The sequence below is a fragment of the Myxocyprinus asiaticus genome, chromosome 49, assembly GCF_019703515.2.
Source record: "Myxocyprinus asiaticus isolate MX2 ecotype Aquarium Trade chromosome 49, UBuf_Myxa_2, whole genome shotgun sequence".
Lineage (NCBI taxonomy): Eukaryota > Metazoa > Chordata > Actinopteri > Cypriniformes > Catostomidae > Myxocyprinus > Myxocyprinus asiaticus.
In genome coordinates, this window is record NC_059392.1 from 10108506 (window position 1) to 10135047 (window position 26542).

A 26542-nucleotide genomic window follows, 5' to 3' on the forward strand; every position below is an offset into this window, starting at 1 on the left:
AGGCAAGCTTCTCTGGAGATGGCCCAATTACGCCCATTTCACATCGCAAGCTTGAGCGAGACGTGAGCATTGCGTCAGCTTAACTACAGCGTAACTGCAGCTGCAGACTCAATAGGCCTTTCACACTGGTAGCATTTTTAAAGTGTCACAGCAGCGGATCTATACAGAAAAATACTTTGATTTCTATGTTACTACGGTGAGTATTTATTTTAATAAAGACCATAACTTATAAAATGGTTATCAGGAGTGGGTCATTAATAAGTATTACAAACTTGATTGTTGTGAAATCTTATTTACATGAGGAGGAGGACCACATTTTCATCTAAAAGGTAAACAATAGAGCACTTTGTGCTTCTCCACCTCCACAATCTGTCTTGTATCATCCATAGTTGAACACGAATGTGTTAAGTTCTGAATTTACCGACGTCACGTGCATGTCAAAACATCAAATGCCAGGGGCCTGGGTAGCTCAGCGAGTATTGATGCTGACTACCACACCTGGAGTTGCGAGTTCGAATCCAGGGCGTGCTGAGTGACTCCAGCCAGGTCTCCTTAGCAACCAAATTGGCCCGGTTGCTAGGGAGGGTACAGTCACATGGGGTAACCTCCTCGTGGTTGACATAATGTGGTTCGCTCTTGGTGGGGAGCATGGTGAGTTGTGTGTGGATGCCACGGAGAATAGTGCGAAGCCTCCACATGCGCTATGTCTCCGCGGTAATGCGCTCAACAAGCCACGCGATAAGATGCGCGGATTGACGGCTCCGAAGATGCGGAGGCAAATGAGATTCGAGTTGAGGCAAGTCACTACGCCACCACGAGGACTTAGAGCGCATTGGAAATTGGGCATTCCAAATTGGGGAGAAAAAGGGGAGAACAATTGTTACAAACAAAAAAACGTCAGTTGATGCACGTGACAAAAATAGGAATAGAAAATGAAGACTTCTACTTGGGCTTAAAAATGTATCTGAAAAGAATCATGAGGAGAGGTGTTCATTGCCACATGGGGTACTGTCAACACATCAAATGCAAGTTAATAGCAAAAGAGCAAAGCACTCAATCTCCAATGCAGAGTGTCAATTGGCTGCTGCCAATTGAGTATCACTTAAATAAGGAACTGGTGTATGTGTATTCTCATGCCCTGACAAAGGCAGCTAGTGTGCTGATACGCGTTGGCTTTTTAATGTTTTGTTGCCTATGAAAAAAACTGCTTTGGAGATTGAGTGCCTTGCTTTTTTGCTATTAACTTGCATTTGATGTGTTGACACTACAACATGTAGGCAATGAACACCTCTCCTCATGATTCTTTTCAGATACATTTTTAAGCCCAAGTAGCAGTCTTCATTTTCTATTCCTATTTTTGTCACGTGCATGTGTTTACAAGTGAAAGCAAACTCGGCTGTGAGTGGGTATTGCTGAAGCCTAAAAACCTGTTCTATGTTTAATAGTACATACATTTAATTGTCCCATATTTTCAGGCTCATATGTTGTAGTTTACTGTAGTTTTAAATGATAAAACGTACTTCTGATTAAGATAATTAAAATATTTTAAACTGGTTTAAATTGTTAAATCTCCTGGAATTTCTTTTTTTCTTTTCATTTGTTTTTCAGATGTGGTCTAATTCATACAGTATAAAGACACACTAGACTACTGATATATGCTTATTCTGTGCATTGTGTACTTTTTGTGTCAAATCACATTCATTTTATCCATCAACAGTGCATGGTCACTTTAATTGAGTGCGAGCAGTGCTGCAAAAACAGACTCGGAGCCGAAACCCCCGCTGCACTGCTGCTCACGGGATGCTCACGCTATGCTCTGACGCGCTGCTGATACTTCCGATGCGAATGCTGTAATCTGTTATTATGGACAGTGAAAAAAATACACTCTGCTCACACGCCGATCACGCTTGCGATGTTAAACAGGCGTTAGAGTTCTCCCAGGCGGAGAGTGAAAAGGCCGTTCCTGCTTTCATTCAGTGAGGGCTAAGCTTCTGAGACCAAGTACTAGCTGACAATAAGTGGGAGATATGAATATTGAAATCAATAGCTGCCTGACATTCAGCCACAGCAAAGTGATTGGAGGCAAGCCTTTGACAGCATCAGGATGCTGTATGGGTGCAGTTGGTAATGGGATCTTATTTAGCCAATAAATTATAAGTGTGATTAGATATCAGATTAATTAGATGGGCTGAATATCATCCGCGCATATTTCGGAAGAGTTCGAGAATGTTGCATTATTCTGTTTCAGAATAAAGCTGATTAGAATGCAAGGGGGACTAATTTAACAGCAAGATGGTAAAAAATCTCATATTAAATGTACTGATCTACAAAGTAATAGTTTCAAAGTAAAAGTCAAAGTAAATGTAGATTAAGAGATTATACTCTAGGGCAGTGGTTCCCAAACCTGAAGGCCCCCCAACACTGCACATTTTGTATATCTCCCTTTCTGACACACCCAATTCCGGTCTTGGAGTCTCCACTAAAGAGCGGATGAGTTGAATCAGGTGTGTTTGAGTAGGGAGATATCCAAAATGTGTAGTGTTGGGGGGCCTCCAGTAACAGGGTTGGGAAGTATCGCTGTAGGGAACAGAGTTACGTAAATATTGAACTCATGCTCCATGTTCAAAGATTTCTGTAATGTTGAATATATGCATGCGTCTGAGTCAGAATGGATTTGCTGAATAAATGGACTAATCAATCATTCACTCTGACCTCACAGTCTGGTCCGAGAGCCAGCCGGCATCACAGTTGTCATAGCCGTCATCAAATGTGGCCTGCAGCTGGGCAGGTGTGGCAATCATGGCGGAGTTCTCCAGGCAGACTCTCTTGGCATCAATGAAGGAGAGTGCGTAGCGGTCGTGAGGTGCGCGGTAGTGGAAGACCACCCCTGTGTGGAGAGGAAACTGAGAATGAAAAGCACAGCGGGAACTGTGCATAGTCTTTTACTGACACACAAAAAATTACAATCTATTCCTCACAAATTATTCCCTGCATGAATACTGAACTCCAGTTATAGCTGTTTAACTTGATTAATAAAACCAAGCAGGTCCTTTGAGATACCTCAACAGTTGAAGCATTTTCACAAACAAAATTTCTCAACAAATTGCAACTGTCCCTTCTTTTCCCTTCTTTTCATCTCTTTGTCCCTTCTTTTCCACCATTTCATCATTTATTTCAGGAAAGTGATTCAGTCGACCGAAAATACGGGACACAACATGATTTTAGGGAGTTTGCGGATTTTACAATTTTTGTATATTACATATTTACCTTTGCACGGCAGCTGTCTTGTGTAAAATATAGTCATTTCAAAAGGAATCCACACAATGAGGAATTTCATGAGAATGATTTAGATGAAATTTGTATGGAGTTCAACTTTGGTGAACTCTGACAAGCGAATTTGCAGCATTAACTAATAGGAAGTTGCTTGGTTTGGCAGTGACCTATGTGTGTGCGGCTCTTCGTATATGGCAGCGCTGAATATTCACGATGTACAAGGGAATAATTTTAGCAATGAGTTTCTTTATAAATGTACTATCCCAGAGTATAAAGTGTAGCATAAAAAAGGCTGCTTGGCAAGTAGTTTTTGCAGGTATCACACTTGCTCAACATCTGCCAACTCCTTGTTTACCTGCGGAATTTCTCTGTGCAAAGGTAAATGTGACCGAGCCTTTATGGTTTTCAATTTATGAATGTTTAATTGTATATTTGACTAATTAGATACCTGAAAAGCTTCAAGCACTATATACTCAATATTTTTCAACTTTATTTTGCAATTTGTTTCCTTGTTTTTATTTTATTACTGCTTGCTTGTCTTGAATAATTGCTTGAGAACTTGAAACAATGTTTACTTATTTAGAAATTAGGTAGTATTAGTTTTTGCATTGGTATCAATATTAGTATCGAACATCGATAAAATTTCACTGGTATTTATATAGACTACTGTAATTTTGGTATTGTAACATTATATATGCACTACTCTTTGTAAAGCTGCTTTGTAGAGCGCTATTCAAACAAATTGAACTGAATTCCTCAATCCACAGGAAATGACAGAGGACAAGATCACAGTACAATAACACAAGAACATAAGAGGAGTGCGAGATGGAATCCCAGCACCGGTTATTTGACCAGTGAGAGGACAGGCTTCCAGTCCAATGTATAAAGAACAGGGGTTGCTTTTGAAATGTCCATCTGCTATTCCCAGATCAAATGTTTGGCATACAGCCAGTCCTTTCACTCGTTTTCTCGACGCATCGATTACTTATGCTGCTGATCGTATATGCATCGATCTTGAAATATGATTTTTGAATCGAGAATCGTTATTGTTGGACAATAATCGACTTAAAATGCTAAAAATCGGATGAATCGCAATTTCAAAAAGTGTACAATATTTTAAAATATATATATATTTAATAAGTTACAATTGTGTTTTAATGGAGACATGTGTGGAATCGTTCTCTAGGTGCACACCCTCACAGCTCTCCCCTCACAGGTGCGATGCACTCTTCTGTTGCCCTTCACGGGATTCCACTCTCAGTTTCGTCTGTAACTCTCATTGAAACTTTTTCTTAGCAGCTTTCAAGCATCTCGTGTCTGATCTCTCCTCAGAACGGCCACTGAGAATCACATGAGCAATGGACAGCTCGTGCTCTTGTCTCAAATGAAATGCGCTTAAAGCATTGTACAGCTGCCAACTCATTGGCTGCATCCGAAAACTTGAAAATGCTGCCTATGGAGGCTGTTTATAGAGGTAGGATGAAAATAAGGTGCTTTTCAAACTGTACTGAGACCAGTTTCTGTAAGAGTTCCATTCATCCAAAACGCTGTCGGTTAAGACATTAACTGATTAGGCAGCAATTCAGCTGCCTACTTTTTAAAGTGCAGCCTTGCGTGGCCACTACTAAATTAAAATGCTGCCATTGCGGTGAAACTTTTTCTAAGATAAAAAGTGGCATTTTACTGGTATCATTTAGTTGGGGACCTTGTGTGAAGAAAACAAATAAGTTTAAGTCATCGTCGATATTGCTTTTCTCTTTCCCTATTTGTATATGAGGCCTTAAGGAATCTGAATGTAGTCATATGATGTTACATTAATGCTGTAATATTTGGATTGTTTTACTGATTCAGGGCTCCCATGGTGATGGAAAACCTGGAAATATCAGGGAATTTTTAAACTGTGTTTTCCAGCCCAGGAAAAGTCATGCAAATTAACATTCTTTTAAAAAACCATGCAATTTTATAGTAAAATCTTAAATACTTTTGTAGTTATGCTTGGCTCTAAAATATTTTAGTGGCACATTGCACTCTGTTGTATTCCAAGAAGCCTGTATGTACTGTACTTATATTTAATGTGTTTTCTTTCAAGCTGCTTTTGGTGCAGTAAACTATCTTAAGTATTTTGTCTTTCTTTTTCTTGCCTAAGACACATTAGGGGGAGTATTTTAAGAATTTTAAGAAATGCATTTAAAAAGGTGCAGAATTAAAGAGTTAATCAAATGTCATTGTGAATCGAATAGAAATGAATTGTTCTGAATTTTCAAAAAATAGATTTATTCGAATCAAAAATGTATGAATCATGAATTGAATCGATATGCTTTCAACCCAAAGATTCACACTCCCTATACGCTGCCCTGGTGCCAACGTCATACATCCCATCCATTTCACAAGAGGGAAGCTCAAGCTGAGGTATCATGTTATCTAGTTATCTAGAATATTGAGTTGATATCATATGTGAACATTAGCTAGCTAGCAAGATAAGTTCAAGTTAACAACTCACTCCCATGGTCAGACCTTTGTACATGGCAACACTGAATATTCATGATGTACAAGGGAATCATTTTAGCAGTGAGTTTCTTTATAACTTTTCTGCCCCAGAGTATACAGTGCAGCAGCATAAAAAAGAGGCTGCTTGGCAAGTAGTTTTTGCAGGTTTCACACTTGCTCAACAACTGCCAACTCCTTGTTTGCCAGTGGAATTTCTCAATGCAAAGAATATGTGACTTTATGGTTTTCAATTTTTGAATGTTTAATTGTATACAGTATTTTATACTGCTGTTAGATACATGAAAAGCTTCAAGCACTATATACTCAATTTGTATCAACTTTATATTGTAATTGGTTTATTTGTTTTTATTTTATTACTGTTTGCTTGTCTTGAATAATAGCTTGAGAACTTGAAACAATGTTTATTTAATTTAGAAATTAGGTAGTATTAGTTTTTCCAGTGGTATTGTCATTAGTATCGGGGAATGACATTGATCACAGAACAATAGAATGAAGAGAGCACAAGAGGAATTTGAGATGGAATCCCAGCACCAGTTATTTGACCAGTGAGAGGACGGGCTACCAGTCCAATGTATAAAGAACAGGGGTCACTTTTGAAATGTCCATCGGCTATTCACAGATCATATGTTAGGCATACCACCAGTCCTTTTTTCCCCTCCCCTACATCACACTTCCATAACCTTCGCTATCTCTCACAACAATTTCCACCTCCTGTCCCTGGATAACACACAAACATGAAAGGGACAAAGGAAACCCTCAAAGCTAGGTGGGCCAATTTATTGCCGAACACTTCAGAGGAGGTCTCGAGGGGAAGATTTCAGTTTCCTGAGCAATATTCCCCATTTCTTACCCAGCTATGCCAGTTACCAATAGACACTTTTCCACTATCTGGCCAGTGTGAGCCAGGGCTATCAACTGGTCAGCAGGGGCCAATAGCCTCTGACCTCTAGCCGTGAGACCAAATCGATCTGCATTTCCACCACTGGGCCAATAGCCCCGCAGCGTTGCTCTAAAATATGCCCTTAATATGCCACCCTGGTGCCAACATCACAAAACTTCCCATTTCACAAGTAAGTGTAAGCTAAGGTATCATGTTATTTAGTTTTCTAGAATATCAAATTTATATTGTATGTAAACTAGTTAGCAAAATAAGTTAGCGTTGACAACTCACTGACTGTAACTCACTGACTGCCATGGTGTCTTGAGTTGTCTATCCAATAACAGTGGATGATCTTGCACACCGTCCATGATCTTGAACCATGGAAAGTTCTTCCTTTGGGCACTGCTTTGTCCATTATGCACATCAACAGGTTAAAAAGACAAGATTCAAGTTCTCATCCCCCGGGACAATTTATTGTGTTAACTTATGGAACCATGATGTATTGAATATATTAATATGTACATAATTATGTAATTAATTAATTGTAGTGCACCTGTGTGCAGTTTTTTCCCATAATAACAGAACAAACATGCCTGAGTACGAGACTCCACCCTTTCCATCTCAAGGTGCAAATGACATACGCGTTAACATGATTTTAGTGTGATAAAGTCAAAGATTTACTGGTGTTACAGCATTTAGGTCTACCAGATAACAGGGTTTACTATTGTTATGTCATCATGACAACAAATTTGTAAAATGTTAAATAATTTCATACAGATAAAGTAAGTGATTTTATCACACTAAAATCATGGTAATATGTACAATGTTTAAGGTTTGTGGCTATAATTTCGAAACAGTGTGTATTTTAACGTTTATGGATAAGTCCTCACTTTCATTGTAAGTGCCTCACTGTAACCATAATGTTTGCTTCTTTTTTTTTTTTTTTTTTATAAATGAGGGGAGAGTCAAAATTATTCTTTGAGGTAATCAACATTACGCCACAAATGCTGTCAATTGAGCTTAACTTTTACATTTATTAATTTGGCAGATGCTTTTATCCAAAGCAACTTACAAAAGAGAAATAATACATCATAAGCGGTTCATCTTCCAGAGACAGAGATACAAAAAGTGCTCCATTACAAAGGTTCATTAGCATCAGAATAGTAGTATCCAAGACAGATTAGAGTGTAACAAGAATATTATTATTATTATTTTTTTTGAGTGCATGGTTAAGTGCTCATGGAAAAGATATGTTTTTAGCAGTTTTATAAGACAGAGAGTGAGTCTGCTTCATTGATGGAGTTGGGAATGTCATTCCACTAACGAGGTACAGTGAAACCGAAAGTCTGTGAAAGTGTTTTGGTGCCTCTTTGTGTTGGTACAACAAGGTGCTGCTCACTAGCTGACCGCAGGCTTCGGGTGGGAACATAGCTCTGCAGAAATTATTTTAGGTACGCTGGAGCAGACCCAGTGACTGTTCTGTATGCCAGCATCAGAGCCTTGAATTTGATACGTGCATTAACCGGCAGCCAGTGAAGAGAGACAAGGAGTTGTGTAACATGCTGCTGCATTCTGGATCATTTGCATGGGCCTAATTGTGCATGCAGGGAGGCCTGCAATGAGAACGTTACAGTAATCTAGTCTAGTTATGACAAGTGACTGAACAAGAAGCTGTGTGGCATGTTCAGAGAGGAAGGGTATTATTTTCCTGATATTGCAGAGTGTATTGTAGAATCTACATGATTGTGCTGTCTTTGAGATGTGGTCTGTGAAACTGAGTTGGCTATCGATGGTTACCCCTAGATTTTTGACCGTTTTGGAAGGCGTTATTGTAGCTGAACCCAGCTGAACTGTGATGTTGTGTTCAACAGTAGGGTTTGCTAGAAAGACTGGAGCTGGGTTAAGTTGCAGGTGGTGTTCCTTCATCCTGGCCGAGATGTCTGCCAAACAGGGTTGTTGGGCTGGAAAGACAAGTAGAGCTGTGTGTCATCGGCGTAGCAGTCATAAGAGAACCCATGTGCTTGAATGATGGGTCCCAGTGATGTTGTGTATATAGAGAAGAGAAGTAGCCCAAGCACTGAGCCCTGAGGTACCCCAGTAAGTAGCTGATGTGAATTGGACACCTCACCTCTCCAAGCAACCTTGAAGGACCTACCTGAGAGATAGGACTTAAACCAGTCAAGCACAGTTCCCAGAGTAGAGAGGGTGGACAGTAGGATCTGATGGTTGACTGTGTCAAAGGCTGCAGAAAGGCTTACCTTGTATTAAACACGGAACATTCTTTTAAACAAAGAATATGTTTAATATGTCTACAACCACATCCATAAAAAATACATCCAGCTAAGACAATGTAGAATAAATATAAAGTTGCCTTGAATGGCTGTCATCCAGAAATCCAGGCAAGAAGGGAGGCCACCTCAACTACAGGCCACTGGTAACTCTGAAGATGTTACAGCACTCCACAACAAAGATAGTTAAATAATTTTATTAGCTTACTTGAATAGATCGCACAGTGATCCGAGAACCAAGAGAGAAGGCTCGCATGACCTGGATGAGCGGACAGATACATGAATGTGCGGCTGTTACAGAGCAATAACAAACTGCTAGATGGCACCACAGACCAATCAAAATCGAGTATTCCAGACAGCTGTGTAATAAATATATACAGTTTATATTTTGAAGCAATATCAGCTGAGCATGAATGTTGTATGTCCATCTATCAGCACGGCTGTGATTTGGATGTAGGCACGTGCTGAGAGATGGACAATACAGCATGATTGCGAGTGTAAATTGCTTAACTTTGTTGTCATGATGACATGAGCCTGAGTGATCATGTCTACCACCGTGGGTGGTAGGCCACTTAGGTCTTCCGCGTCCCGTCCAAGGGCCAGACGTAGAGATTCTAGAGGTCTGGTTGTGGGTGCCAGATGGTGCCCCGTCCCTGAGAAAGAAGGTCCTTCCTCAGGGGAATTCGCCGGGGGGGGCTGTCGCGAGGAGCGTGAGGTCAGAGAACCACGTCTGGGTGGGCCAGTAGGGTGCTACTAGGATGACCTGCTCCTCGTCCTCCCTGACCTTGCACAGGGTTTGTGCAAGTAGGCTCACTTGGGGAAACGCATATTTGCGTAATCCCGGGGGCCAGCTGTGTGCCAGTGCGTCTATACCAAGGGGTGCCTCAGTCAGGGCGTACCAAAGCGAGCAGTGGGAGGATTCCCGGGAAGCAACAGGTCTACCTCTGCTCGACTGAATCGACTCCAAATCAGCTGGACCACCTGGGGGTGGAGTTTCCACTCTCCCCTGACCGTAGCCTGTCGTGACAGCGCATCCGCCGCGGTGTTGAGGTCACCCGGGATGTGAGTGGCTCACAGCGATTTGAGGCGCTGCTGACTCCAGAGGAGGAGATGGCGGGCGAGTTGTGACATGTAACGGGAGCGTAGACCGCCTTGACGGTTCCACGAGGTGCCTGTATATCTACCGTGCCTTGTCAGCCTCTCTCATCTTGACCAGGTTGAGCCATAGGTGGCGTTCCTAGACCACCAGGGTGGACATTGCCTACCCGAGTGCAGCTCCTACATCAATCCTGGGTCAGAACTACCCTCGTGCAGTTATCTTAGTGCCTTGGCTGGGTGCACTTGCAAGAGAGCCATGGCATGCAGGGCGGAGACGGCCTGTCCGGCGGCACCACAGGCCTCAGTCGCACGAGACGACATAACCCTACAGGCGCTGGACAGGGTTCTCATGCAGCCCCGCCAGGTGGCGGCGCTTTGCAGGCACAGGTGCACCGCAACTGCCTTATCCACCTGGAGAATCGTCTTATACCCCCTGGCAGCCCCACCATCGAGGGTAGTGAGAGCAGAGGTGCTCAGAGACCGGGTCCAGGCAGTGAAAGTTGCCGGCCACGACCTCGTGAGCTCCTCATGCACCTCCGGGAAGAAAGGGACCAGGCGAGGCGTGGCCGTGAGTGGCGCTCCGGGCCCAGGAACCAATCGTCAAACTGCGAGGGTTCAGGGGGGTGGAGGTTTCCACTCCACACCAACACATGCAACCGCCTGGGCAAGCATGGCTGCCAGCTGTGCGTCAGGCTGCGACTGGGTGACCACACCCGAAGGTGGGAGCCCAGTCGAGTCCTCAACATTCGCGAGCACTGAAACAAGATCATGAACTCGCCCTGAGACGAGCTGGCGGTCTCATCCCAACGGGGCAAACGAGCGTACTGGGGAATGGGAGGTCCGTGGGGAGTTACCCAGCAGAGTGGCTCCCATTGGGGTCCCCAAATCACCCCCAGTACTAACCGACGCAGCCTCAAACCTGTAGGTAGGAGGACCGAGGCGGGGAGCCGCTGGGGTGGTCTTTCCCTCTAACGAAGGAAAAACCGTGACCGCAACGTTGCCATGGTCACGCACTCACAGTGAGAACATGACCCGTCCATGAACGCTGTCTCCGTGTGGGCAGAGCCCAAGCACGTAAGACCGCGATCGTGGCCATCGGAAGCGGAGAGGTAACGACCGCAACCAGGAAATACACACAAACGGAGAGGCATCTTTAAAAAGACGCTCTCCGTTAATGCCACTCTTTTAAGAAGGGAAAATATACTCTTTTAGTAGGAAGAATATACTCTTTTAGCTGCTGAAGCGCCCAGGGGCGTTCACTGCACTTCACCAGTGCAAGAGGGAGAGAAGCCGCTGTAATGCGCCATAAATCCAACAGCTTTTCGAAGTGAATGGATCAGCAGAGTAATTCAGCTCGCTGAACACAACCGCTCGGCTCCGAAGAGAAAATCTGAATGAGTGGTTGCATACCAGCTCCTTTTATACCCGTATGTACAGGGAATGCAAATTCCACTCGCCAATTCCCATTGGCCTTTTTTCAAAAAGCAGAGGTGTTTAAGGCTCCCAAGAGTGACCCCTAGTGTCACTACATCGACAAAACATCTAGTGAGTGACAGATAGGGAAAAGTTATTATTTAGATTTCTTTCGAAGTTGTGTAATTAATTATCACTGATTTGAAACAAGGTAGTATAAAAAAGCAGAACCTCTAAACTATCTGCATCGGCAATGTTCTAAATCATCATTTAACGTATCAGCAAACAATTTTGTATCGATGCATCCCTAACGAAAATGTTTTAATTTAGTTTTCATTTTAGTTAACAATACTAAATAAACACTGCTTCATAATTCTCTACTCTCTCTCTTTCTCTCACACAAACACACATGCCCACATTGCAGTGCATACTGGCACTTTGCTTGCTTAAATAAATCTAACTACATCTTAATTTTGGCAGACATCTGAGCATGCAGCAAATGTAACAGCTGTTTGGTCTGTGTCGGTCTCTGATCTGATAGTGACTCCACTGTGGAAAACAGCAGCAGATGTGCAGGAAAATGAATCCTTGCCACTGATGACTATAATTATGTATCTTTTTTCAGATTAAATAATAGTCTATATCTAGTCATTTTGTGAGTATATTTCACAAAACACAAACATTAAAACGAAAACTTTATCACGAATCTAATTACCCCTATAATCACAGTTGCATACATTGGTATTCTGTAGTGCACTACATTACCTGTGACCTGGAGGGGCACCGTATCTTGTTCATCATTAATGCCGACCACAACCTCACAACGGTACATTCCTGAGTCGCTGGATCGTAGGCCTGTCAGTGCCAAGCTGGCATTGTAGCGGTTCTCGGGGTACCCCGGCAAGGTGACGCGGCCCTGGAACGCTTTCTTCACCTTTATTATATTGTCTTTAGCCACCAGAATTGATTGTTGTTTCTGTAGACCATATGGCCCTTGTTGGCCCCACAGTTTGGTCCACTTGATGCGGGGAGGTTCATTAGAAGGACTTGGGTGCAGAGTGAAGACACAAGGCAGAAGGGCTGTACCCGACAGAGGCTCCTGGACCCTCTGATGGGTCACTTTACGCATGTTCACCACAGTGTCACAGCTCACCATGCCTGGGAAAAGAGAAAAACAACAAATGTTTTAGAGATAATGAGAGTAATCAGAATATTTTTAACCAAAAAATTATTTAGTGCAAGTATACACTTCATGTTCCAGTGCACAACTAGAATCAGGAGGTGTGCGATATGTTGCGTATTGGTTAACTGGCTTTCGCCTTCTGGCCATGCTCTTCAGTCAAAAGAGGTGCAAGACTGCAGATTGTGATTAAACAGAACATTTAATCTGTTTGATGATCAATACAGGATTGTGATGGATCAGGATTAGCTGTGAAGTATCATGGTTTTCTACAGGAAATATAGAAAATATTTGTCATCAACACACAACACAGCACAAGGAAATTGCTAATCAAGCGATCTCCACACAACCAATGCAAACAATCATAAACTGTTGAACATGATTATAATAGTTACCAGGTGCATATATGCTACACCCCACTGAACTATATGTGATTCAAGGCTGCCACCTGTTGGCAAAGTTGTGTTAGCTTTGGGAACTTGGTACAGCCACCCCACAAATATACTTAGTAATATCTGTAATTAAACAAAGGGCCCTGCTAATATTTAGGAGTTGTCATCATCATTAGGAAGTTCAGGTAACACCACAAATTTGGCTACAGGGCAAGTATAGGTACAAACTTTTATGTCTACCTCTGCTGTCCATACTTTGCCATCACTGGTTATGATCCTTATAACCCGACCTACAGGCCACAAGGCTCTTGGCAACTGAGGATCTTCAACCAGGACAACTTGTACTTCATCGAGGTTGGGAGGAGAGTTTTGCCATTTTTGGTGCATTTGCAGACTGGGTAAGTATCTCAGAATAAATTGACCCCAAAAGTGGTTGGCTATCACCTAGCTATGTCGGTAGCACCGATGTCCTAAAAGATCACCAGGTCCATATACAGCTTGCGGAAGTGAAGCATCCCGCCGCCCCATCAGCAGCAAGTTGGGCGTGATCGGATCTGGATCTATGATATCCAATCACACATATCCTAAAGGTTTTGAGTTCAAAATGCCCTCAACTTCGATCAGTGCAGTCATTAGTACCTCTTCAGGAACAATCAAGTCTTTCAAGACTACTTGGAAGGAGACCTTGATAGATTTTATCTCTCGTTCCCATACCCCACCGAAATGAGGAGCATGTGGTGGGTTGAATCTGAAGGTGATATTTTGCCCTGCTAATTGTTCTTGCAGAGCAGGCTCAAGGGCAGCGAAGGATTCCTGCAATTCCCTTTCTCCTCCACGAAAGTTTGCGCCTCTATCACAGAGACGTTCATAAGGCTTTCCTTGTCTTGCAACAAATCTCCTAAGCACCAGCAAAAAGGAGTATGTTTCTATACTACAAAGGAGGTCCAAGTGTATACATCTTGTAGGTAAGCATTTGAAGATAAAGCCCCATCGTTTTTCATGTCGCCTTCCAATTTTTATGTTGTATGGACCAAAACAGTCAACTCCAGTAGACCAAAAGGGAGATTTAATCAGATGTAATTGTGCAATGGGCAAATCAGCCATTTTAGGCACAGTAGGCTTGTGACTATCCCTTAGGATCCAGTAAGTCCTTCTTAACTCAATGAAAACTCTTTCAGGGCCAGCATGGAGAAGGCATTTTTCAAAGTCATTTAACAGTAGCTTCGTGAATGGGTGATTGGGTTCAAGCACTATAGGATGGATTGAATCATCCAATACTTCAACTTTGTGGAGTCGGCCACCAATGTAAATTAGACCAAGGGACTGATCATAGATTGGAGGAAGAAAACTCAGATGGCTGCTAGTGGGCACTGGTTTATGAAGTTGCAGGGATTTTGGTTCTTCAGGAAAACTTTCTGACTGTGTTCTGTGTAGGAGTGAAATCTCAGTTTGTATGCGGGCTTCAGCAGACATGGATGGTGTGGCCGCCCCATGAGTGTTGTGGTATGCAGCATCTACTAGTTCTTCCCAAGAATCAAAGTTTGTCAGATCAAGAGTTGGAGTGTCAACTGAGATAGTACCACAGAACATTGTCTTATGTAGCTCCTCCTTTACCTGCAAGTTAAGTGAGGGATATGTAGGCCATTGATTTGGAGGCTGAAGCATGAAAGGAGGACCATCTCTCCAACGGCAAGATGGAGACAATTCCAATAATGATTTTCCTCTAGTTATGTCATCTGCAGGGTTGCTGTCTGAATCGACATACCTCCAATTTGTGGCTCCTACAAGATCTTGAATCTCTGAGATTTGGGTCCCCACGAACACTTTATACTGGCAGGACTCTGATTTTATCCAGCTCAGTATTATTATGGAGTCTCACCACATTGTGGTTTGCCTCAGATTGAGGCTGAGTTCTATGTGTAGTACTCGAGCCAGTTGGGCTCCAGTCAATGCAGCACAAAGTTCTAGGTGAGGCATTGACAGCTGCTTTTTAGGTGCTACTCGGGACCTTGCCATAATGAAGGATAAATGGATGTGGCCCTGCTCATCCTCCACACAAAGGTAGGCCACAGACCCATAGGCTCTCTCTGTTGCATCACAAAAGACATGGATATCAGACAAAGTAGAAGGAGATATGGGTGTATAGTATCTCGATAGAGATATTCTCTTTAGACTAGGCAGTTCATTCAGCCATGTCTGCCACACAGAGAGGAGCTCGTCTTCAATAGGGTTATCCCATCCTCTATCTTTCTTCAACAGAGCTTGAATGAGGACTTTGGCCCGGGTGGTATAATGGATAATGAACCCTAGGGGATCATATTGGCTGGCGAGTGTTCGGTACATGTTTCTTATGGTAGGTGTAGCATCTGATATGGTGCGGTACTTGTAACCAAGAGTGTCAGAAAGACAATGCCACTTTAGCCCGAGAGTCAACTCCTGAGGATCAACTTTGTCTTCCATCAGCCATAGTTCACAATTTTGTGATCTTGCTTTAGTTGGAATGTGAGCTACGACATCTATAATGTTACTTGCCCAGTGCTGTATCTCGAAACCCACACCATCAGGTCACCTGATAAAGTCTTTGGCTTGTTGTGGTGTATGGAACGACTGGAGACAGTTGTCTACATAAAAAGCACGCAGTACAGAATGCATCACATCCTCATTGCCTGATATGTTGTCTCTGACATAACATTGGAGGGCGTAAATCACACAGCATGAGGTACATGTTATGCCAAACGGCAACACCCGCCATTCATAAATGTCTGGGCTGCGCTCTCTCTCCATATTCCTCCACAGGAAGTGAATTAGGGGCTGGTTCTCAGGGAGAAGCCTCACCTGATGGAACATGGTTTTGATGTCCCCACTGATATCCACTGCATGCTCTCTGAATTGTAGGAGTACCCCAAGTAGTGATGGACCGTGGGTAGGGCCTGGCAGCAGGTTATCATTCAGACAGGCTTGCTGATAGCGGAAGGAGCATTAAAAACTCCGCTAGCCTTTTCATTGTGATATACCATGTGATGGGGTATATACCAAGACTCTGAGGATTTGCTGGCTTTGCCATTGGTGATATTCACTGTGTAACCAGCTATCTCCAGCTTTTGTATTTCACTGTGATATACGGCAGCTTGCACAAGATTACGGCTCAATCAGCATTCCGTGGCTCCGCAGAGCCATCACAGCAGTGGGGGGAGCTTGGAGATGTGCGAAATTCTTACGACAAATGAGGGGAGTCACATAACGACATACTCCATCCACTGTGACACAAATAGTTCTTTCCTCAAGCATTTCAACAGCAGTTTGATCCTGCTTGGAGCAAGATACCTCCTTGGCATTCTGGAAAGGCAATGAATCAAGCTGCCAAATTTTCTCCACATGTTGATTTAGGGTTTGAACAGGGGAAAGAAACATGCTGTGCAAACAGGAACTTTCACCTATGGGGTGCTGAAGGAAGGTAGTAGGACCCTGAACTGTCCATCCCAGCAGAGTATGAGCAGCGACTGGACTGCCTGGTGGACCCAAACGAACAACCTGGAACTTAACCCCTGGGTTTGAGATGGCAGACACTTCAAAGGATATGGTAGTTCCTTTTAGCTAACAATCGTGTCTGATTGTTCTCAGCATCAAGACTTCATTAGTACCTTTCAGGCCAAGGTGCTTTGCTGCTGCTTCCAATATAACTGTCCTTTCAGAGCCATCGTCCAATACAGCATATGTATTAAGTGTTATCCTCCCACTGCAGAGCTGGACAGGGACTATTTTCAACATCACTCTCATTGAATGGCTTACTTTATCCATGTAGATAGAGCGACAGGGTGTGCTGAGAGTTAGGACACTAGGGGTTTCTGTAGCTGCAATCTCATGTAGCACATCGAGATGTTGCCCACCACAGCTGGAACAAGATTTCTTTAGAATGCACTTATCAGGCTTGTGTCCACAACCACACCTCCAACACCTTTCCTTTTCCTTTATCCAATTAGCCTTTTCAGACTTACCCAGTTTGGCAAATTCAGCGCAAGCACTGAGGTAATGGTCCTGATTATTACAATGAGGGCAGAATGGCTTAAATCGCTCTATTTCCCTAGAGGTAACTGGAGCTGAAGCACAAGGAGGAGTGATACTAGAATTTGATTCAGCTTTGGTCTCATGTTTATTTCCAAGGAGAATGGTTGTAGTCTTGAACTTCTGAAGCTTTGGCTGTCCTCGGTCTCTGCGTGTGGGCCCTATATAAACTGCATCTGAAACTCTGCAGGAGATCTGTATAGCTTGAGATTTTTCTCAAGCCACTGAGCCAAATCGAGTAGAGTGTAGGTTTGTGTACTGCCACTCATGAGAATTCCTTGCACAAGATAATGTTCAACAAAGGAATCTCTGTAACTGACAGGTAACTTAGTTAGTAATGTGTCCACATGAGAACCGCATTGTAGTTTGGCTCTAGCAGGCCCATCTAGTGTACTCAACATTCCCACTAAAGTATTCACTGCAGCGGCTAAATATTCAAACCCTTGAGTATCACCTGGTTTCACGGCAGAGGCATTAAGGATCTCTTTAAGTTCATTTTGAACTAGCTGTTTGGGTTGTCCAAAGTGTTGTTGTAGGGCCTGCATCGCCTGGGTGTATGGCTTTGGACTGTTTACAAATCGCTTGTCACCCTGATATGCAGTAGGAAATTTCAAATGGTCTAAGAGAACTTGGTACTTATAGTCCTCAGTCAGATGGTGGTGGGGGCCAAGTATGCTATCAAAGCCTTTTTTGAGTACAAGAAAGTCACTTTCTTTACCTGAGGAGAATGGTACCAGCTTGGGCTTTGCTATGACAAAGGAAGCAGCAATAGCCATCTCCATCAGTCCTAGTATTGTAGGTTGGTTTAGGTGGTTAGCCAGTGTAGATGTTTGCATGGGAGGTTCATAGCCAGGGGCTTGGGTTGAAACATAGTGTGGCATGGAGTAAGATGGCTGTTGAACTTGTGGAAAAGGTCTCTGAGGTGGGGGCGGTGAATAGTATGTAGTTTGGGTTGATGGCTGATGTTGAGGGAATTGCGCCACTGATGGTTGCTGTACTTGCTGTACAGGGGGCATGTGTACCGCAGACAGGGCTGTTTGTGGTGACACTAATGACTGTGCTTCATGTAACTGGGGCTGTGGTTGAAACCTGACCTGTGAAGGCATTTGAGGCAGTGAGCATGTCCGGGGAATCAGCTTGGATGTACAGCTGGTTGTGGCCTTGGCACAGACGCTGGACAGGCGAGCTTTATTGGTGGTAAGGCAATGGATCTCTATGATGTTCTGGTGCAGAGATATGTGATTTGTTACTTGGTTACTAGGGTAACCCTATCTGGTTGCTATGCAGTTACCAGGGTGATACTTAACAAGGCTCCTTGCCATCATGAGTGAAATAAGTCAACCCTGAAATCTCTACGATGTTCAGGTGCAGAGATATGTGATTTGTTACTTGGTTACTAGAGTAACCCTATCTGGTTGCTACGCAGTTACCAGGGTGATACTTATCAAGCCTCCTTTAGATCCTGAGTGAAATAAGTCAACCCTGAAATCTCTACGATGTTCAGGTGCAGAGATATGTGATTAGTTACTTGGCTGCTAGGGTAACCCCATCTAGTTTTCTCTGCATCAGAACATCGTAGAGACTTCCGGGTTGACATATTTCACTCAGGATGGCAAAGAGCCTTTGGAGTATCACCTTGGTAACTGCCTAGCAACCAGATGGGGTTACTCTAGCAACCAAGTAACAAATCACATATCTCTGCACTAGAACATCGTAGAGACTTCCGGGTTGACTTATTTCACTCAGGAAGGCAAGGAGCCATGTTAAGTATCACCCTGGTAACTGCCTAGAAACCAGATGGGGTTACCCTAGCACCTGTTGAGTATTCAGAATCTGTCTAGATGGCTCATAATGCTGTATTGCCGCGTCAGGAATTAGACCTTTGTCATGAGGAGGAGGGCGTGGCCGGGCCATGAGGATGCACACCCAGCGCTGAATTGTCCTTATCAGCCGGGAGGGGGATAAAGACGAGCTGGAGGTGCAAGTTTGAGAGAGAGATAGACACACATGGCCACTGTGTGTGTCTGTGTGTTTATGTTTGTTTAAGTTGTTTTATCTCATTAAAGATATGTTGACTGTTCTGCCGGTTCCCGACTCCTCCTTGCCCATTACATGTGAACACCATTACACTGGTGCCGAAATGCGGGAAGGAGGAGGGATGCACTGTCATGGAGTCCTCGCTGCTACCGTCCACCGGGAAGTGGAGGAGCCACGGCTGTCTGCCAGGGGACGGAGGAGTCGCTGCCGGCTGCCAGGAGCCGGAGGAACCACTGCCGTCTGCCAGGAAACAGAGGAGCCGTTACCGTCCACCAGGAAGTGGAGCCGTTACTGTCCACCAGGGGTCGGAGGACTCACTGCCATCTGCCAGGGGAGGAGTGGCTGTCATCCGCCAGAGGGTGGAGGAGTGGCTGAGGACCAGGCGACAGCATGTCCGGGGGCCGGAAAGCAAGTTTTTCTCTCTCTCCTCTTTCATTCTCTGTCTCTCCCCCTCGCTCTTTCCCTCTCCCCTCTCCCTCCCCTCATCTCTCCCAGGGCTCCAGAGAGGCGGGAAAGACCTTCCGGCAGAAGGACGGCCAGAAGGGCAACCCCTCACCTTCAGGAAGGGAGGGGACTGAATCGGGCAGTGGCCTGAATCGGGCAGTGGAGAAGTGTGATGAGGAGGAGGCCGTGGCCGGGCTGTCTTAGGCGTCTCACAGTACGGACATTGCAATTTATTGCCCTGGCCACACCTGCAGTCCTCATGCCTCCATGCAGCATGACTAAGGCACATTCACGCAGATAAGCAGGGACCCTGGGCATCTTTCTTTTGGTGATTTTCAGAGTCAGTAGAAAGGTCTCTTTAGTGTCCTAAGTTTTTATAACTGTGACCTTCATTGCCTACCATCTGTAAGCTGTTAGTTTCTTAATGACGGTTGCACAGGTGCATGTTCATTAATTGTTTATGGTTCACTGAACAAGCATGGAAAACATTGTTTAAACCCTTTACAATAAAGATCTGTAAAGTTATTTGGATTTTTACAAAATTATCTTTAAAATACAGTGTCCTGAAAAAGGGACGTTTCTTTTTTTGCTGAGTTTATGTATTTTGTGCATAGTATGCTAATTGTCTGTATGCATACAATATCAGAATTTACTACTACTGTACATTTGTCAAAATGTGCAGTATGCAACAGAGAACACCTTGTGGAATACTGTATTAGAGGTCTGCGCAGGATAGATTTTTCATACCCGTGTCCACCCGCTCCTACGAGATTCTGTCCCGCTCCCACAAAAATATATCACATTTTCTCCTGCTGCTCGCAACTTTCACATATTGTCCTGCTCCTGCCCGCAAAAGCCCAGAGTAGAGGTCTATGCAGGTTTTTCAGTCCCACTATCGTAAGATTCTGTCACGCTGAGAAGGATATAGCTATAATATAGGGAGACCCTAACCTAACCCTTTTCCTAACCTTAACCATGAGTGGAAGTGACGCCCTTTTCTGGAGTAACCCCGCCCCCTTTTGGAGATGTTGACCCCATTTTGGAGTTCAAAAGAGACCATCCTCAAGAATCTATGACATTCTAATCCCAATAAATGTGTGAGGAGCTTTTCAATTGAAGTTTCTATGGGATTTTTTTTTCCCCGCCAAGCAGATGTTTATACACTGAAATAAAATTATTCATGAATCTGTCATGAATTTGTTTCAAATAGATAACATTTGCAAGTACTCTAATTATTATCTTTTTTTTACTCAAAATGAAGGCTATACTCTAAATATTTACTGTAAAAGAATAGAATCACCACTGAGATCTAGGTGGTGCTCATTCCAGAGGAAATGCTATTTTAAAAAGCTTGTGTTTAGTGTTCAAAACAAGCCTATGTTCATGTTTATAATCATAAGGGAGTGGATGTAAATCTACTATAATCTATTGGGTCTTTTTTGACCCGAAAACAAAATGGTTATTTGGAATTTTCTCCAAAACTGAAGGATTAAAAATGCTAAATAGCTGTATTTTTGAGAGGATAACTTGTCTCCATCTGCTGAATTGAACATGCAACATGATAAAGTCATTTAACAACAATGAAGCATACTACTGTGTGCTTGAATCCTTTATCATTGCATAATTCATATTGTTTTACATAAAAAAAATAAAAAAATGTATATAGCAAACAGTATACAGTGTATTTTGTGCAGTATATAGTCAGCAGTAGGGTAGTTTTCCATTCAGATTTCCGAACATTGCCCATAACTAGTGATACACAAAACAAAATCCTTACAGAAACTTGACTGTCTGGAACAAGCTCCTTTATTTGAAGCTTGATTATTGATTCTGAGGAGTAATATAAACATAACTAAGGATTTGTGTGGTTTGAGAAAGACATAAGTTGTTTTGCTACACTCAATAACAATACAATATACAACAGTACATAATATATTATTTATACTCTCCATAGTTACAGTGAATTTACAGTGCAACAATTCAGCAAACCCTGCCAGCAGTAACCGAATGACTCAATGGATTTATTTCACTGGTAATAATCCCTTTTGCCTCGGAGAGGAATAAATCAATAGGTGGCATAGACAAAACAGAGTTTGATGGTTCTTTCTCACCCGCATGTGAAATGCAATTCCAATTATGTACACTTGCATGAGAGCTTATCACAATGCACAAAGCACTCTTTATTCTATCTTGCACATAGGAAGGTGTGAGTGTAATTGTTGCAACCCAGACTGAATGAATGACATGGCGGAAGAAGAGAGGGCACCAACTATTCCGAGCGAGAGTGCAAAAATTCATTGATTTATTTTCATTAGGGTTGCTTTCGTTCAGCACCTTGTGTCTGGACCTGCCCCACCATTATTTGATTTGATTTAATGTTAAAAAAGGAGTCTTCTACCAGTCAAGGAGAGAGGGAAATTGCATCTCTCCCGGTCCACCAACTCCCCATCATAATTAAGCGAGAGAGATTGGACAGCTGGGTGGTGGCAATGGCTTCATCCTGGCTTAACGTGTTTTTTTTTTTTCTTTTCCATTTACTTCAAATGGCTTTGAATGGATGCTCTGCTATGCTCCATCTTTCTTAGAAACATAATTCTCCATGTCCTCCACTCGATTACAGCCTTTCTGCAGGCAACAAGAGAAGTTATGGTTGTCATCATGCGCATGTTAACCATAAAACAACTAGCATTGCATGAAAACACAAGGGCTCTAAATGTACTTCATTGTCATCCTGTATATAGCTCTTACAGATGAGAATCAATAACGCAATAAAACTTGCGTTAAAAACATCCTACACGCTCGTGGAATGCTGAATGTTTCATTTCTTTGCTTAGGAGTCCCATGTGATGTTGGCAAGTCTTGTTGCATTACTACAAATAAATTGCTTTGTGCTCCCTGGTTAACAATATAAATAATATAAACTAATATAAACATAACCTTATGTCATCAAACTGGAAGCCTTTTATAGGGTTCCCACACTTTTTGAACAATGAATTTCCATGATTTTTCCAGTTGTTGAAGATTCTGGGCTCTATTTTCATGAGTGCTACAACCGTGCACAACGTCTTATCCAATTTTCGTGACAGTGCTAATTCGAAGTGCAATTTCTGGGCCAGTGTAAAGCTCAAGTTGGCGTGGGTGGGAGTGTTTTCACTATCTGTGAGTGTATGCTTGCAAACTGTGGGTGTATTTTATAGAAATTAAGTGGCGCAAAGCGTAATTTGCTAATTTCCTGAGAAATAGGTTATTGTGCTAAGACATTTCAAAAGTAGGTCTGTTTGCAGTGCAAACAGTTCCTGCATTTGCAGTTTGGAGATTCCACCAGCAGGTGGTAATAAAGTTCATGTACAAACTCTGAAAATATAGTGGAACATCAAATTATGTCCATGACAATCACTGTTGTAGAAGTTTTATGAAATTAAATGTATGAGATTTGGGTTAAACTATCTCTAGGTCATGATTTATTTTTCATTTATTATTATTATGTTTATATTTACAATTGTATTTATGATCAAATTTATATTGGTATTTTTCCACCTGTTGTCATACAGTGATTTATATGTCCAAGATGGCTGCTGCACTGCATGTTGTGTTGGTTTCCAAATGTTAAACATTGGAAGACTGAGTGTTTTATGTGTTTTTGAGCTTAATATGTCTCATGGAAGTGACTGGATGTTACTGGACTGAAACTGTTTGATGAAAAAGACTTCTTGGGAAGCTGTTTACCTGCCTATGAGTCTTATATTTTTGCTGTTGTGCTTACTATCATTGGACATCTCCTACTGCAGTTCAAGCCAGCATCCTACATATCTGTCTGTGGTGATTCCTGATTTTATGGTCCGATTTTACTGGTTATCAACTTTTTTGTAAAAGTTGGCACATGAAGCATTCCTGTGAGTGTCTGACGGGTATTAGACACGAAGGATCCGGATTTGAGAAATTTGCGTGTTTGTGGCACCGCTAGTCAATGGTGCCTTCCAAACTTAATCTGCATCACTTATACAGTAGTCTACGCTGCAACAAATGAAGCTTGAGACATGGCAAAATGCGAATTGCATTTGTGTCGCTATTGCTGTTCCTTCTGATGACAAAGGCCGAATCTCAAGAATCAAGGTTTGGCAAAAATGATTTATCTTTTTTGGAAATCCTGTCATGGTCATCTACAGACATTACTTGGACATATTTTATACAAACAGACTCTTAAGTATGTCAGTGAAGTATGCCATAATCAGTTCTTATTGCCTGTTATGATGTGTCAATATGTGTAAATACATCATTTCATATTAACAGGTAGTTTTATGTAATTCCACGCTGGTTCGCACAAAAAAATCTGTCTGCAGTACCATGTATAAACATGAAGCTTAAGCTCTTAATTGTTTTACTTTTGTTGATTCTGGTAATGTTGAACCAAATTCTGGTCCTGAAACAAAATATTCAAACACCTTCTGATTTTAAGACAAGGTCTGGTTTGGGAATAATTAATTTAAATGTTCGCAGCCTTTTGCCTAAAATGGATATGTTTCGCATTTGGGCTCAATTAACTGATGCTGATATTATGGTGATCTCAGAAACTTAGCTTAATTTTTAATTGAATACATTTAATAAGCAACCATTGTCAGTGAGGTTTCAATTTCAGGGTATCAGTTAAAGCGTGCTGACCATAGGCCCGGCTCCAGATCAAAATCACCGAGGGTGCTTCTGAAAATAGCGGCGGTGCTCTGTATAAAGCAGAGATGTATTGTAATTACATTTTTTTTTTAAATATATTAAAATATATCATGTTTAAATGCTACTAAAACAATGTAAATAACAGTTTTTATGTACAAAACATTTATTGCTTCATTTTTTTCACATGATCTGTCACTGAAAATGACAGCAAAATGCTGCGCCTGCAGATTAGGACATACTGATTTGCACAATCATACATGTTTATAAATTTTGATGCAGCAATTGTGTGTTCACAAAATGTAGGGATTTTTGTGTGTTTGCTGGGATTCAAGGAAATCTGCTTGCCAATTTACAGTATTAGTCTTACATATTCAATTGAGCAGAGGTGTGCAATTATTTTGGTACAGGGGCCACAGCAGCCGTTAAGTAAATCCTGGAAGAGAGAAGATAAAAAGTTCTGCATAGTTGTATTTTTTAAGCCCAGAAGTAGTAGTACACTCATGCACTCAATGAATGATGCACAATTTTCTGCAGTGTATACAGACTGATGGGACCATTCTGTGATTGCTTGAAGTTTTGCTGCTACTTTTCTATCACGTGTTAGTTAAACTGAATTAAGACTGAGTATAATTATTAATTGTTTATTTTACCATACTTCAATGCAGTGGTAATTTAGTATTCAGTTTAACACTCCACATCAGGAGTCAGGTTTAATAGTCATATAAAATATTCAGAAATGATAGATTCTAAAGGCTTATTTTAATGTTGGCCGCAAAGTGGACCCATTTACTTGTTTTATTCTGAAAACATTATCAGCTCGTTAACATGCTCATGGGTCATGATGTGGGTCTCATCAATGGTTTATTTGGCATCCCATTCAGCACACAACTGAATAAAACAGGCTGCATGACAATGATAAATGATTACTGCCAGAGTAACATTCACATACAGGTGTGAGAGACTTCAGCATTTCACAAATAACACAAAGAACAAACATTTTCCTCTCTCACTTGGATTTGCTTGTGTGTCCCCTACACGTGCGAATGATGCAAAGATCTATTGGGATTTTACTAAAGTTCATCACTGAAAAGGTTTGCTCACAGACTTGGCACTAAACAGCACATGCAGCCTCATGAATGGACACGGAGTGGCTGCATCACACTTTTCTTTGAGCATAATATTGCACTATTGAGCGATAAGGATTTTTTTTCGACGAGGAGAAAGCGCGCACACTCGCATGCATGGTTGCCAGACTGCATAAATTAAGTATGACATAAGGCGAAAAATTTCCTATTTGTGCATGTATAAATCTCTGATTGGGGTGTTGCATATATTATCTGGCAACCCTGAGCATATTAAAAGCTTGTGGATGTGCGATAGGTCCTAAAGACAGATAAATGAAATCTAATAAAAATGTTCATGATAAATCGACCCCCGGGCAGCCCTGGTCTGCAATTGGGGGTGCTCTAAGGTTCGTTTGAGGGTGCCTTGCATCCTCAAGCACCCTCGTAGAACCGGGCCTGGCTGACCATCCACGGAGAGGCAATGGCATAGCTATTTATGTTAAAATGAAGTATTATGTCAATGTCTTATCAAAGAAGTCTGTCTCTAAGCAGTTTGAATTGCTTCTGTTAAAAGTTACAATAAAAAGGAGTGTAGTCTATCAGTTTTAGGCTGTTATAGACCACCATCAGCTGTTAAGGAATCCCTTGCCTGCTTGGGTGATTTTCTTTTTCAAAAATTCAAGGCGAAATAATTGTTATTGGTGATATGAATTGGGATTGGTTGACTGCAGCATCAGACAATTTTAAATCATTATGTGATTCATTGAATTTTACATAATTTCTTCTACACATCCAAACACTAAAGATCCAACAAAATCAACTCTTATTGATTTATTTTTAACAAATACTCCATATAAGTACACTTCTACAGGCATTTTCTCGAATGAAGTAAGTGATCACTGTATCATTGCAGCAGTGAGGGACACAAGGATCCCAAAGATGAAACCTCGTTTTATCATGAAATGTAATACAAAGCACTTTATGGAGCAATGCTTTATTCATGATTTATATTTTGTTGATTGGAGAAGGATCTCATTAATACCGGATGTTGAGTTAGCATGAAGCTACTTTCAGGATCTTTTTTAGGAGTATTGGATAGACATGCTCCTCTTAGGAAATATGTGAGTCAAAAATAGGGACAATCCATGGTTCTCAGAGGAACTCTCAGAGTTTATTCAAAAAAGAAATGGTCTATGGGCTGAGGCTAGGACATCAAACACAGATGCACATTGGTC

At 42.1% G+C, this 26542-nt stretch overlaps 1 protein-coding gene across 1 annotated transcript in view; it reads right to left on the minus strand.

Moving 5' to 3' along the window:
- The window catches only part of LOC127438409 (neurocan core protein-like), a 149476-nt gene that overhangs the window by 106089 nt on the left and 16845 nt on the right, over nucleotides 1-26542 (minus strand). Inside the window, exons 2-3 of the mRNA XM_051693975.1 lie at nucleotides 12226-12618; nucleotides 2713-2887 (exon numbers count right to left, since the gene is read on the minus strand). Coding sequence (XP_051549935.1) covers nucleotides 2713-2887; nucleotides 12226-12618 — 568 coding nt within the window. The remainder of the gene's footprint in view (nucleotides 1-2712; nucleotides 2888-12225; nucleotides 12619-26542) is intronic.